Source organism: Vicugna pacos, chromosome 10, assembly GCF_048564905.1.
Source record: "Vicugna pacos chromosome 10, VicPac4, whole genome shotgun sequence".
Classification (NCBI taxonomy): Eukaryota; Metazoa; Chordata; class Mammalia; order Artiodactyla; family Camelidae; genus Vicugna; species Vicugna pacos.
The window spans coordinates 28,103,606-28,118,113 of record NC_132996.1 but is presented as its reverse complement, the minus strand read 5'-3'; the positions used below and the strand labels follow the sequence as shown (position 1 = coordinate 28,118,113).

Sequence of the window (14,508 nt, the reverse complement as noted above, 5' to 3'; positions counted from 1 at the left end):
GGAGATTTTTTTTTTTTTGGCTCAGACTCTATAACAGGCTCTCTGGAATGTGTGTGGAGGGGTGGGGTCAGGGAATAGTTCTAGAAGGAGTGAAGATGGGAAAAGATTACTTGATGAGGCTACAGAATACATTAGGCCTGGGGAAATAGTACTTGGGCCCAAGATTTTGTCTTGTTATCCACCTTCCTATGAGAAGGAGCTAGAAAGCCCACTACCTTAAAAACCAAATTTGAAGGTTAGTCCTCAGAAGCCAAAAGTGGCCCAGGCCTCTTTCTGTTCATAAAAGGGGCAGTTTCTGATTCCTGATGAGACTGGAGGTTGGATTTGTATTTAAATAGACAATAATCACCTAAAAAGAAGTGGCCTTTGGTGTGGATCCTGACATAATTTAATGAATAAAAGATTAACTGCAGCATGGAGTAACCACTGGCCTCTTTTCTCTGAGACTTACCTTGGCCTCAGAAGTTCTTAAAAGCTTCATCACCTCCCCTTCTCGAGCATAATCCAAAGGTGTGTGTCCCATTTCATTCCTCTGCAGGGGATTGGCTCCTGACAGGAGGAGAAGGAGAAACAGTGCCTCTATGAGTGATCAGTGGGCCAACACTCTTCCCTTAGAAGTGGCTTGGGCCTTGATTTCAGTGTGGGGAACACTCACGGAAATATGGAACAACAAAAACCTAAGAGATTGTAGAATGAATGGGAAAAACACATCAAGATACTCTGAAAGACGAGTTCTTAGTCTCACTGACACAGAGGTCGGGGTACTGGGGCTCCTACATGTGCATGCACATGTGTGCAGAAACATACTACCTGCAGAGAGAGGTGCCACACACACAGATATGCTAAACACACACAGGTGTGCTGTGAACACACAGATACACACAGCTGAATATGCTAACTAATATACCAACACAAATAAAGATTAATATACCCCAACACCACTGCATTAGTCCTTAAAATGCCTGCATTATCAAACTGATTTACATACAGATGACTATTCATTCATAAAAATCATGTAAAAATCTAAAGCACAGAATATCCCAAATAACAATGAAAAGGCCTCCTTCTTTCTGCTCTCTGTCCCCTTCTCTTCCCTTCAGGCACTGCCTCCCTGCTAAACATAGTCCGCTGGAAGGGTGAGGCCATCACCAGCAACCTGGCTGCGCCAGCCCTCACCAGTGCCAGCGTGCAAGTGGGCAGGCATTTCCTCCAATCATTATTAGGTCCTGTGATTTGTGGACAAAGAAGAGGCCAGGTGGGGGCCATGTATCCACCTTCTCTCACTTTTAAGTGCAGAATGCTGAGAGCCTGCAGAAAGTGTCTGCTTGGTGCAAAGCCTTGGCAGTTATGGAGGAAAGGCTATTCTAACCCCTATGCTGACAAATTCTTCTTCCCAAAGCCCAGGTCTGAGCACCTCACTTTCCTCTTCAAAAACTGTCCATTCCATTAAATTTGTCAAATCTTGAATGAGTGGGGCCTTCAGATGTGGAAGAATAAGATTTAGTCCTGCCCTAAAGGCACTTTCACAGCAGGAAGACAGACACGTGACGCGAACTGTGCCTTGAACAGACAGATGCTCAAGAACTATGTGTTAAGTGGAACATTAAGGTAATGGTTAACCAGCATTCCTTGATCCTTTCTGCTAGGGAAGTACTGTCTAGATGTAAAGAAGGGTTAAGACCCAATCCCTGCCATAAAGAGGTAGTAAGTTGGCTGGGGACACTAAATATACAGGCAAGAATGCATCACCACGAGGTCTGGCTTAGGAAGAGATGTCTAGCCACTGTTTGTTGATGGATAGTAAAAATCAGTGTTTCTCAATCCAGGCTGTGGAAACATTTATGATATAAAACCTTTCCTATTGAAACTCTCTGCTTCTTAAAGAATTGTAAACTTATCAATAATGGCAAACATTTATTAAGCATTTACAAATGGCTGTCTGCCTGGCCTGCAGAGAAAGAGGTGTGAAAGGAGGAGGGGAAAGGGACAGAAAGCAGAAAGTACTATCCAAGTCAAGGAAACTTATTATCAACAAGAAAAATTAAAACTTTTATGTATGATCCTATTTTCTAATAGGAATTTGGTGTGAAATAATAACATAGGTAATTTTTACTGAGATATAATTCACACATCTTTTAAAGTATACAATTCAGTGGTTTAAAATATACTTACAACATCATACAACCATCACCACTATCTAATTCCCATTTCTATGGAATCATACAGTATGTGGTCTTTTGCATCTGGCCTTTTTCTTTCTTTTTTTTTTTTAACATTTTTTATTGATTTATAATCATTTTACAATGTTGTGTCAAATTCCAGTGTTCAGCACAATTTTTCAGTCATTCATGGACATATACACACTCATTGTCACATTTTTTCTCTGTGAGTTATCATAACATTTTGTGTATATTTCCCTGTGCTATACAGTGTAATCTTGTTTATCTATTCTACAATTTTGAAATCCCAGTCTATCCCTTCCCACCCTCCACCCCCCTGGCAACCACAAGTCTGTATTCTCTGTCTGTGAGTCTGTTTCTCTCCTGTATTTACACTTTGTTTTTGTTTGTTTGTTTGTTATTGTTTTTTATATTCCACATATGAGCGATCTCATATGGTATTTTTCTTTCTCTTTCTGGCTTACTTCACTTAGAATGACATTCTCCAGGAGCATCCATGTTGCTGCAAATGGCACTATGTTGTCGGTTTTTATGGCTGAGTAGTATTCCATTGTATAAATATACCACATCTTCTTTATCCAGTCACCTGTTGATGGACATTTAGGCTGTTTCCATGTTTTGGCTATTGTAAATAGTGCTGCTATGAACATTGGGGTGCAGGTGTCATCCTGAAGTAGGGTTCCTTCTGGATACAAGCCCAGGAGTGGGATTCCTGGGTCATATGGTAAGTCTATTCCTAGTCTTTTGAGGAATCTCCATACTGTTTTCCATAGTGGCTGCACCAAACTGTATTCCCACCAGCAGTGTAGGAGGGTTCCCCTTTCTCCACAGCCTCTCCAGCATTTGTCATTTGTGGATTTTTGAATGATGGCCATTCTGACTGGTGTGAGGTGATACCTCATTGTAGTTTTGATTTGCATTTCTCTGATAATTAGTGATATTGAGCATTTTTTCATGTGCTTTTTGATCATTTGTATGTCTTCCTTGGAGAATTGCTTGTTTAGGTCTTCTGCCCATTTTTGGATTGGGTTGTTTATTTTTTTCTTATTGAGTCATATGAGCTGCTTATCTATTCTGGAGATCAAGCCTTTGTCGGTTTCACTTGCAAAAATTTTCTCCCATTCCGTAGGTTTTCTTCTTGTTTTACTTCTTGGCCTTTTTCTTTTAGTATGTTTTCAAGGTCCATCTATGTCGTGGCATGTGTCATTCATGCTACAGCATGAATGTAGAAATATAGCAGATACTTCATTCCTTTTTTACTGAATAATTGACTAATATTCCATTTTGTGGACATACTTCATTTTGTTTATCTATGCATTAGTTGGTACATTTAGGTTGTTCCCCCTTTTGGCTATTATGAATATGCTGCTATGAACATTTGTGTACAAGTTTTTGTGTGGACGAATGTTTTCATGTCTCATGTCTCTTGGGTATATATCTAGAAGTGGTGATGATGATGATGATAATAACAGCCACTGGTACTCAGCACTTACTTACTCAGCACTTACTATGTGCACTCTGTACTTCATATATACTACATCATTTAATCCTTACAACCATCCTGAGGAGTAGAAATTATAATTTCCACGTTACAGACTCAGAGGAGTGAGAGAGTTAGCCAAAAGGTTACAAAGCTCGTTATCTGCTTGGATTAGGAGTCAAATCCACCCCAGGTTTTCTTTTTTTAAAAATTTATTTAAATAATTTACTGAGGTGAAATTCACAATCTAGAAATTAACCATTTTAAAATGAACAATTCAGTGGCATTCAGTACATTCACAATGTTGTGCAAACACCACTTCTATCTAGTTCCAAAACATTTCCATCACCCAAAGTAAACACCTCAGGTTTTCTTAAACTCCAATTTTCCACACTCCCACCAGGACAGCCATGACACACACTGGCTGAAAAATCATTCTGTGGCTTTTCACTGCTTACAGGATAAAATGCAACCTCTGGGCTCTTCCTAAATAGTAGACAAGTCCTCAGTGGCTCAGCTGGAGCCTCATTGTTCAATTTTGTTGGCACTTAATATCTGCAGGGCCCTGTATGCAGGATAATGGGGGAAACAGCAAAGCCAATGAATAGTTTCTGTTTTATATTTCTTGATCACTCTGTAGCAACTGATATCTTGGCCACTCTCTCGTTTGAGTTCTAAAAACCACTTTTTAGGTTTTCCTCACACCCCTCTGACCATTCTTTCTCTGTCTCTTCTGCAAGCTCCTCTTAAGAGTTCAAGTTTAGGCACAATTCTAGCTCTCCAGAAGATAATGGGGACAAGAGGTGACCACGCAACTACAGCTCAGTCCAAGTGTGATTAGTGCCAAGGCGCTTGTTCACCTGGCCCAGTTTTCCTAGTCCAGCCCTGTTCTCTCTGGTGCTGAGCACTGACGGTTCAAGGCGCAGTGGCAGACAGCATCCTCCCCTTCCCCAAAGTTCCTGGACCACAGCTAAGGCCAAAAGAGAGCTACAATCAAGCAGCGATAAAGCCTCTCCTTTCTCAGGCAGCCTCAAGGGGAGCTCTGTCACTAGATATGAGCTGAAGTGTAAGAGGGATCAGGGAAAGACCTCTGGAAAGGAAAGAAAAGGAGAGAGAAGAGAAAAAAGAGAAACAGATAAGGAAGAAAGAAAGAAATGGGACAGAGAGAATGGGAGGGGGAGAGGAAGAGAAGGGAGAGAGGAGGAGAGTGGAAGAAAGAAGAGAGGGTGCTATTAGGCTCTTCAAACAAGTGCTGTCAGTGATCTATATTTGCTTACAGAATGAAAAATGTGTGCCATAAACACTGGCCACTGAGTAATTTCTAGTAGGAGTCGTGTCACTTCTCATAAAGGATGGGATGGGGACAGGTAGGACATCTCTGAACCTGGGCCAGCCAGCACAAGGATGCCTTTTACAGTAGTGCTGGTCCTGTTTCCAGCCCAGGAGGATCTCAGTGAGGCCCCACTCCAGCCAACCCTGAGTGGGGAAGCCAGTCAGGCTCCCCAAGGTTCCAGAGCCTCAGGGCAGCACGTCTGCTCCCACTTTAGGAAGGCTGAAGCAGGGGCACCATGGATAATGTCCATCTAATATTAGTCCCCCAGCCCCTGCACCCTTGCTCTGATGCTCTGACTTGACTAATTGCTGTAATAATTGATAGAACCTGACTTCTACAACTGATCGATTTCACCTCCACGACCAACGGCCACAAACCATTACACTCCAATAAATAACCATGTTGGGCCTCACCCGCCTGCCCTCTCCGGGGGCATCAGGATGGCCCGTGCCCTGGCCTGACCTCCCCTTGTCTCCCACCCAGGGCCCCTCCAGGCCGAGCAGCTGGTCTAGAGGGTCAGGCCTCTGGGAGCGAGTCAGAGGGCTGGATGGAGGTGGGGCACACTAATCGCAGGCCATCCGTCACCTCCCACTGGCTGTCTGGGGCTGGGGCCAACACCTGGAGCACCCCAGGCAGTATAGTGCAGGACCCCTCTCCTCCTCTCCCTGCTCCAGATTAGTGTGCCCCAGCTTATAATATTTGATAAATAGCAGACTGGCTTCCTGGCAGCACTGCTGCGGCTGCGCCTGCCTGCTACAGCTGTGGAAGGTCACTCATTGGGGAAATATGTTTCTGTCAGTGGTATTGAAAAAAGTTTAGTGGAGTGACAGGCCTCAATTTTTCAAATTTTATTAACTCCATCCTCTTAACCATTTGTCTTGAATTCCTTCAGATTCTGGGGGATCTGTCAATAGGGCTTGGGCCAGGAAATTAGGGTGGGGTGGATGGTCATGGACTGGTCCTGATTGGTGCCAATGACTGGCTTGGCTCTCAACACCAAAGGTAGGTAGGGGAAGGCACTGGAAATGGTGTTGATGGGACAGAAGGCTTGGCCCACTGGGACTCAGGGAGCCCACTGCTCTTCTCTGGTACATTAGCTGCCTTTGGTTTGATACAATCATAGGCTTTCTGAGTGGAAAAAGACCCTAATGGCGAGCTCTTCCAATTCCCTGAGACTCCCCTCTACTATATCCAAAACAGGTGGGTCACCCTGGCTCCCCTGAACATGCCCAGAATCCAGCCCCCAGCTCACGGCCCTCCAAGGGGTTACCACAACTAAACTGATGGCAGATTCTTTTTGTATGGGCCCAACATCTCTCTCCGATCCCACTCCCACCTTGGACTTCCTGTAGACACCAGTTTATCTTTTAAGACTCAGTTCAAGCTTCTTCTCCAGGAAACCTTCCTTGTTTTTCCCTACCACCCCAGGTTTGGTACCATCTTCAGTGCTCCCACAGGCCCTTCTGCTTCTGTCTTACTGCACTACTCACTGTGTTTAAACAGTCTGTCTCCATCCAAGACTGAGGACTCTCAGAAGTTAGGGACCATGGCTGATCGGCTGCTATATCCTGACTACTCAGCACAGAGCCCGGCAGAGAACAGGTGTTCAATGAGATTTACCAAATGAATGGGCTTCTTTCCAGGTGCTATCTTCTGAGGCCATGCACAACATGGCTATTCCTCCTGCCCTAGAAAAGCCCTTCTCACAGCAAGTGTGTGACCATGTTCCTTGCTCCTGTAGGCCAAAGCCCCTAGTCTCTTCGCTGTCCCTAGGCACCTCTTTGTCTGGGTGGCAGATAAGGTCAGGTCAGGCTCCAACACTCTCTATACTCTGTGGGTGGGAAGGAGGGAGGAAGAGGTTGGAGAGAGAGGCCAACTTGCCCTTCCTGGGGAGAGTGCTGAAATCAGAGTGGGAGATGGGATTCAGAACTTCTTTGTGCTGGCGGGAACAGCTCATAAGCAGCAGGGTAGGGAAAGAGGCATGTTACTGCCTCTTCCCGTGATACCACTCTGTTCTGGCCCTCTGTTACCTCTGTGAATATCAAAGAAGATAACGTGTGCACTATTTACAATAGCCAAGACATGGAAGCAATCTCAATGTCCATTGACAGATGACTGGATAAAGAAGTTGTGGTATGTATTTATACACTGCAATACTACTCAGGCATAAAAAAGAATAAAATAATGCCATTTGCAGCAACATGGATGGACCTGGAGATTGTCATACTAACTGAAGTAAGTCAGAGAGAGAAAGAAAAATACCACACTTACATGTGGAATCCAAAAAAATATGACACAAATGAACTTCTTTACAAAACAGAAACAGATTCACAAACAAACTTAAAGTTACCAGGGTGGAAAGGGGGAGTGGAGGGATAAAGTGGGAGTTTGGGATTTGCAGATACTAACTACTATCCATAAAATAAACAAGGTCCTACTGTATAGCACAGGAAACTATATTCAATACCTTATAATAGCCTATAATGAAATAGACTATGAAAAGGTATATATACACAACACTGTAAACTGACTATATTTCAATAATAAAAAGATAACACATGTAAGAGAGCTTTAAATAACACAATAGTAACTGCTCTATACAGACATGTGAGGCTATACTATCAGTAATACTGACATGCTTACCCACTCCCTCCCCCCACCCCAGTTCTATAGGATCCTGGCCTTCTAGTGATACCGAGCTACCACCCTGCAGTTACCATGACTCACCCTTCTACATGCAGCTGGCTCCCTGTCCCCTAAAAGAACACATGGCCTGAGAGCCAGTAGGGATGAGGTTACCACTCTCTGGCTGTGAGACTAGGGTACCTGCTTCACTTCTCTAGTGGTAATGATTGCTGCCCTGCCTACCTCTAGGGGTTCTATTTGGACTGAATAAGAGAAAAAGCTTGAAAACGACTGAGGAGGGGAAGACTGTACAGGCTGTACAATGTTCTTGTAGCAACTTTTACATTCACTCTTCCTTCCCATTTTTACTGCTGGCTCTTTTCCACTTTTATCCTGATTTTCACTATTTCAACAGTATGTTTACTATCTCCAATTAAAAGTTTTTTGTTGAATATTGAAGAAATCTTTCCCATGAACAAGGACATTAATGTGGAGTGATCTATTCTTTTTGTCTGCGAGCTCCCCATCAAGGAAGCATTTCTGAGAGACAGAACGACCACGTAAGAGAAGCCGTGCACCTGCTCTATCTCCACACTCATCTTCGCTCACCTCCACACTGCTGTCTGGGTCACTCCTCAGGCTTGGAACCCCGCTCCTTGTCTCCCTGACTATCTAGACCTTATCCCTTCTTCAAGGCCCTTTCTCTGCAATACCTCCCCTACACCTTCCGCTCTCAATGCTCATCGTTCATGGGCTCCTACTGTCTTCCTCATTCCTCCTTTTCCTGGGAGTCCATCTCTGATTAGTCTTCACAGCTAGTCTGTGTGTAGCTCCTCAGGTCAGAGACGGACTGATTTTCCTGTGTGTTCCCAGAGCCTGAAGGGGAGAGAAAAGACTGTCCAGAATGCTGCAGGAAGCACAGCAGCACTGGTAATAGAGACCTGCTTCCTGAGCTTTTCCCCCAAATCACACCACTGAATGTTCTCAACATGCACACACACACACGTGTGCATCTGCAGATATGCCTCCCGGGAACAAGAACCTTTACTGAGCGCTTACTATGTGCCATACCCCATGCTGACTACTTCCTTCTACTTAATTCTTAATAAGAATTTGATGAAGAAAGCAGGAGAGGTGTTATTTTTTCCATTTTACAGGTGATTTAACTGAGTTTGGTGGAAGAGCAAGGTGAAAGAAGATGGGCTACCATTTTTTGGGTGTAAGGCCTTCACACAGTGTCTGAATTATTCATCATACAAAGACTCTGAGAAAATAGAGGCTCAGAGAGCTGAAATAATTTGCCCACAGTCATCCAGCAGATAAATGGTAAAGCTGGGATTTAAAGCAAGGGTTTATTATACTATTTTATCTTTTGTATATGTTTGAAATTTTACATAACTCCTTTTCCTTCTGTTCAGGGCTCCCCTGTCTGGGGTGAATGGTGACTCACATTAGCTGGCCCGGAGAAGGTCATTTGGAAGTCCTAATTCTCTGACAGACACAGTCAGGTGGGATCTATTGCCTTCATGGAGGTGGATTTCTATGGAACAGAGAGCTATTGCCTCATGCCCGGACCCAGCCATCCCACTAAAATCCACTGAGTATCTAACTTTGGGCCAGGGACTGGGCACACAGTGAAATCAGACTGGGTCTTGCCCTGGGGAGAACCCAGACTGGTAGGAGACAGACAGGGACAGAAACAATGACAATATAGTGTGGCGTCAGGGGGCGAGGAGAGGAGGAGGATGAGCTCCCTCCCCCGACTACAAGGGAGCCACACACTGTGTAGCTGGGGAGATGCGCAAACACAGTACTAGCTGGAGAAGGGCAGAAGGTGCTGTACTGAGTAAGAACTAAGGGAGAAAAAGACTAGAGAAAGCCTGGGGAAGGGAAGGTCAGAGGCCAAGGTCATGGAGACTGTGAGTGGGAGAAGGTAAACTAAAACCCAAGCCTTCCAGTCCAAGGCTCTTCCTACCTGCCCCCGGCCCCATCCCATAAGCTTTCAGTTCCAGCACTGACCAGAGGGACAAGACTACACTGGGCTCTCACTGTTCTCTTCAGTGTGCCAAATTCCTCTTCACTTACCACTCAGACCCAACATTATGCAAAGTCCAGCTCCATTTTCCCTTCTCTGAAGCTTTCTCAGATCACTGCAGCCTACATAAACCACTTTCTCCTATGAAGCCCTAGAGCACTTACTAATCACACACTTTTCACACATACATGTCTTGTCCCCAGAATTAGATGCATTACTAAAGGGATGCTTTGTGAATGCCTAGAAATGGAAATGGTGATGATCACGAGGCATCAGGATGGGTTCATGGAAACCAAGTCATGCCAGACTAACCTCATTCGCTTTCTTCACCAGGATTACCTATGTTTGCTCAAGCAGGTACAGTCAGGGCAAATGTGGACTTCCTCAGACATCTGCTGGGGTGTCTCAGGACAACCCTGAGGACACAATGGAGAAATTTGGGCTGAATGACAGTACAGTGTGGAGGGTTAGTAAGTGACTGATGGACTAACCAGACCCAAGGGGCAGTGTGGAATGACTGATAGATCAGAGGTGACCTAGAAGGAAGTTTCCAGTGGCAGCAAAAAGGCTCATCCCTGGTTCAGCATGTTTATACCTGATATGGAGATGGCCTGTTCATCAAATCTACAGAAGTCATATGATGGTGGGAAGACCACCAAACACATCTTGTGGAAGATGGATATTAAGAGATGAAACAAATGAGGTAAAAATTAATGGGGATAAATTGGAAGTCATGGATTTTGGATGACAAAATGGAGAATGTTCTGGGAAGAGTGATCAAGACAGGAAAGGGTTTAGAAGTCATGTGAGAATAATGGTTTAAGGAACTGGGGGTTTAGGCTGGAGAAAAAAATAACTCAGGAGAACATGCCTGCAGTTTTAGGGACTTGAAGGGCCATCACGTGGAACAGGGATTAGATTCATTCTATATGAACCCAATGGTAAAACTAAGACCCTTGGAAGTAGATTTTTGCTCAATACAAGAAATTTCCAACCATTAGAAAATCCAGAGATAGAATCTGAGCAGCCTCAGGAACAAATGAATTCCCCAGCACTGGGAATACTCAAGCACTGAATGGGCGACCATGTGGTAGGTCTACTACCTACACACCAGTTCACAGAGGTTTTTTTCCCAAGGTTTTAATTTGTGTTCGTTCATTCATTCAGAGATACTTTTTGAGAGCCTTCTATGCTTCTGGCACTGGGGTAGGTGCTAGGGAGACAAAGGTGAGTAAGAAGGCACTGTCTCTGCTCTCAGGGAGCTCCTGATCCTGCTGAGAGCAGATGGGCAAGTTTATTTCAGTATCTTGTGCCTTGATTACAGGCCTCAGCATAGAGAAGGCTGGCTTCAGCTTAGGTTAAAAGAGTTCCTATGGAAATTCAAACACGTTTGGTTACTAAAAGCCACAGTTTAAACAAGGCCAAATCACAACTACTGGCTTTGGGAACAGAAGTGTACAGTGAAACACAACTTGTGAATTTTTCTGTATGATATTTTGCTCTTATAGTCCAAATTTGGTCTTTGGCTGGGACTTTATTTGTAACTACAGACTGTCTTACAAGTGGCTGTGGTGTCAGGGCAAAGTGATTTAGCCAGCAGGGCTACCCAACTCTCCATTTCTTACCCACCCTGTGGGGACTGCTTCAGCACAGACATAAACATGCTCCTGCCGTTACCTTATTGCACTCGTCACATGGGGAGGCTAGAAGGCTTGATTCGGGGATGTGATTGGATTTTAAATCCCAGTCTCCCAGGATTTTAATTACTGGTCTGGGGCAGCAGGGCGAGGCGCTGGCTGCCTTTGGATGGAGGAGGTCGATACACCACTCCACAACATATTGAGCCACAATGCCTGCAGACTCTATTGCTCTATTTAATCATCTTTTGCAAAATTTACAGTGGAACAGGAGGGATCAATACAGAATTTATCACATTCTCTTGTAAATATGAGCCGGCAAAGAGTTCCAGGCAGTTTGTTACTGAGTGGGAGGGAACATGTCTGTGTACAGCTGGGCATTAGGAGATGAGACAAAATCCATACTTCTTGGCATAAGCTACAGATGCTCAGCCAGTCTCTGCTAAGCCTGAGGGCAAGTTCAATGGGAAGAACACTGATTCATTCATTCATTCATTCAATTAACAACCCAACATTCCCAAGCACCTATTTTGTGCTCCTGTATAGGCAGGCTCTGGGGACAGCCGGAATTCTGCTCGAGACTGTAACCAGAGATCACAGTGGCTCTGCCACTCACAGTGGTGGGACTTGGGCAAGTTACTTAGCAGCCTAGTGCCTCGGTGGATGTGTATGGGAAATGGAGGTTAAGAGTATTAAACTTGTAGAGCAATTTTAAGTATTAAAAGAGCTTGGTACAAAGTGACAACTCAATAAGTGACAGCTATTGTTATCTTTACTACAACTACCATTATTAACCATTCCTTCCTACAACATGTCTCACTAGTGGTATACGCGCAGAGATGGGGTGTTGAGCAGGGAGCCAGCCACCCCATCTCTTTAGCAGACAGAAGGGAGACTAAGTGGCTTTCCACAGGATGGAGACCCCATCAGGGCTACTGGCAGCAGAATCAGAGGAACAGACAGAAGAGGGTATATGAAGAGACAAATGCTAAACTATGTCTTTTGAAGCTCTGGTTGTAATCTTTAACACAATAAGGTATCTTCCAAGAGCTGCTGTGGGGGAACAGAGTGAGAAGTGATTCACATCATGTAGGTAAACTAGGAAAAGCGACAAGAAGAAATATAAATGAATTGGCTCTTGAAGGCTCAGTAGGAGTTTGACAGGTGGAAAAGTGGGAAAAGGGTATCCCAAGCAGAGAAAGGTGAATGAGCAAGGGTTTGGAGGCAGGAAAGGCTCTGTGCTAAGGAATGAGGAGTTGAGTGGGCCTATGGCAGAGGCAGTTCCTGTGTCCCCAGGCCCACATGGCAGCAGGCATGACCCTCTGGTCCCAATCCTGAAGCAAACAATCATCCGCAGCCTGCCTTGGAGATAGAGTGGTAGAAGATTCACAGTGGATGGCAGAAAGACTTGCATACTGGGTTAGACATCTGAGCTTATCGCACAAGCATCAGGAATTACTGAAGGTTTCCAAAAAGGGGAGTGACAAGGTTTTGTGGGGTAAAGGCTGGTTTAGAAAGGAGACTAGAGGTAAGGAGACCAACAAGAAGGCTGTTAACAATAGTCCACATGAAACTGATGAAGCCTGAACAAGGGTACTGGGGACAGAGGAGAGAGGATGGACTTGAGAGAAAAATTCTAAGAAAGATATGATGGAAAGTGAGGGTGAACCCATCAGACCTACTTATAAATATTTTCTTCTTTAGGTGACCAGTAATGATGATGCTATTCACCAAGTAGGGAATATGGAAGAAAGTCCAAGAGGGACTACTGCTGTTTGGGTACAATGAGTATGAGATGTCTACAGAATATTAAGCAACAGCAGAGCTACTGGAGACAAGAAAATGCCTGATTTGTTCTAAGGCAAATACGTAGGCCAGCCTGCTAGAAAAGTGATATGAAAGTGGGGAAATGAACGTTCAAATATACTTCATATAGAGTTATTTAGGTGAGGAAAAGGGCAAAAGCAAAAACTCCTGCCAAGGATTTCTGTTCAATGCAAACCTAAAGTAGGGGGTTTTCTAGCTGAGGGGTAATGTTCTGAATAGCACATGACATAGGCACTGGAAGTATGGGAATCCTTAGCTCATTTTCATTTGGGGCAAGTTTCCTGTAAGTCATGGACTTTTAGGAGGCCAGTCCCATTCTGCTCTCTCCTCACAATGCAGCATAGACTACCGTTAGAGGTGACAGCAGGCTCTGTGACCAGAAAGCAGCTGGGGGCAATTGTCAGCAGGGAGGAAAAGGCTCTGGAAAAAGCAAAGTTCAAAGTGGACTATAATAAGAGCCTGGGTCCCTGGGCTTCAGCAACCCTCCTCCCCCTCCTGTAAGTGACAGCTGAGACCAAGGCAGCCAAGCGTGGGTCTGGGCTGAATTTAGCAGTCGTAATTATACCGCTGACGTCTAGGGCAGAGCCACAGTCTCTGCAGAAGGCAGCAGCTTTTATTCATGCATTAAAACACACCATCTTCAAACATGCTAATCGCATGTCTGCTTCCATCTAACAACATTGAAGGGAGGCCGAGGAAAGGGCACACAATGCCCACACATCTGGCTAATTCAGTTATAAGGCCAATCAATCTTGATGGGTTGTCTATAAAACACCAACCACCCCAAAGGACTGAACTGACCAGATGTTTAAGCTTCTGTTGACCAATCCTAGCCTAATGTCCATAGCAGGGAAGAGGGGTTATCAAGAGATGGCTGGCTTATGCTTCCACTCACATGTCTACCCCCAATCTAAGTAAAGCCTTGTGCTTGGATGAGAAGTATTAGTACATTACAGTGGTGGTTGGAATGAAGTACAAGTCAAATACACAGGCTTCCACTAGGACATTAAGGAAGATAGGAGGCCTAATTTACAGTTGGCTATAAGAATATCTGCAGAAACAGAAACCGATGAAATACTTTTGCTAACTGTACTTCCCAGTATGGAAAGAATCAGGAATACAGAGGCAAGTATCTATAAACTATGATATTAAATGCCACAGACTGCAGTTCTGGGCACAGGAACTGTAGTTCATTACTTTTCAAACCCCCATCAAAGTTGAAGGAATTACCCATCTCCCTCATAAAACTGTTGCTTAAAAAAAAAAACCAAAAAACAGAAGCCACTGCAAAAAGGACTTTTCCAATTAATGCTCCTTCCTTTACGCCCAACCACAGGCATCAGGTAACGGTCAAAGACAAAAGTGGAAGGGTAGTGGGGAGATTGGGAACA

At 44.4% G+C, this 14,508-nt stretch overlaps 1 protein-coding gene across 15 annotated transcripts in view; it reads right to left on the bottom strand.

The window, feature by feature from the left end:
- CLPB (ClpB family mitochondrial disaggregase) overlaps nt 1-14,508 on the bottom strand; it is a 185,454-nt gene that overhangs the window by 35,448 nt on the left and 135,498 nt on the right. For all 15 annotated transcript variants that reach the window (XM_072969273.1, XM_072969271.1, XM_072969274.1 and 12 more), the window contains one exon: nt 452-549. In XM_072969273.1, the coding sequence (XP_072825374.1) occupies nt 452-549 (98 nt within the window). The remainder of the gene's footprint in view (nt 1-451; nt 550-14,508) is intronic.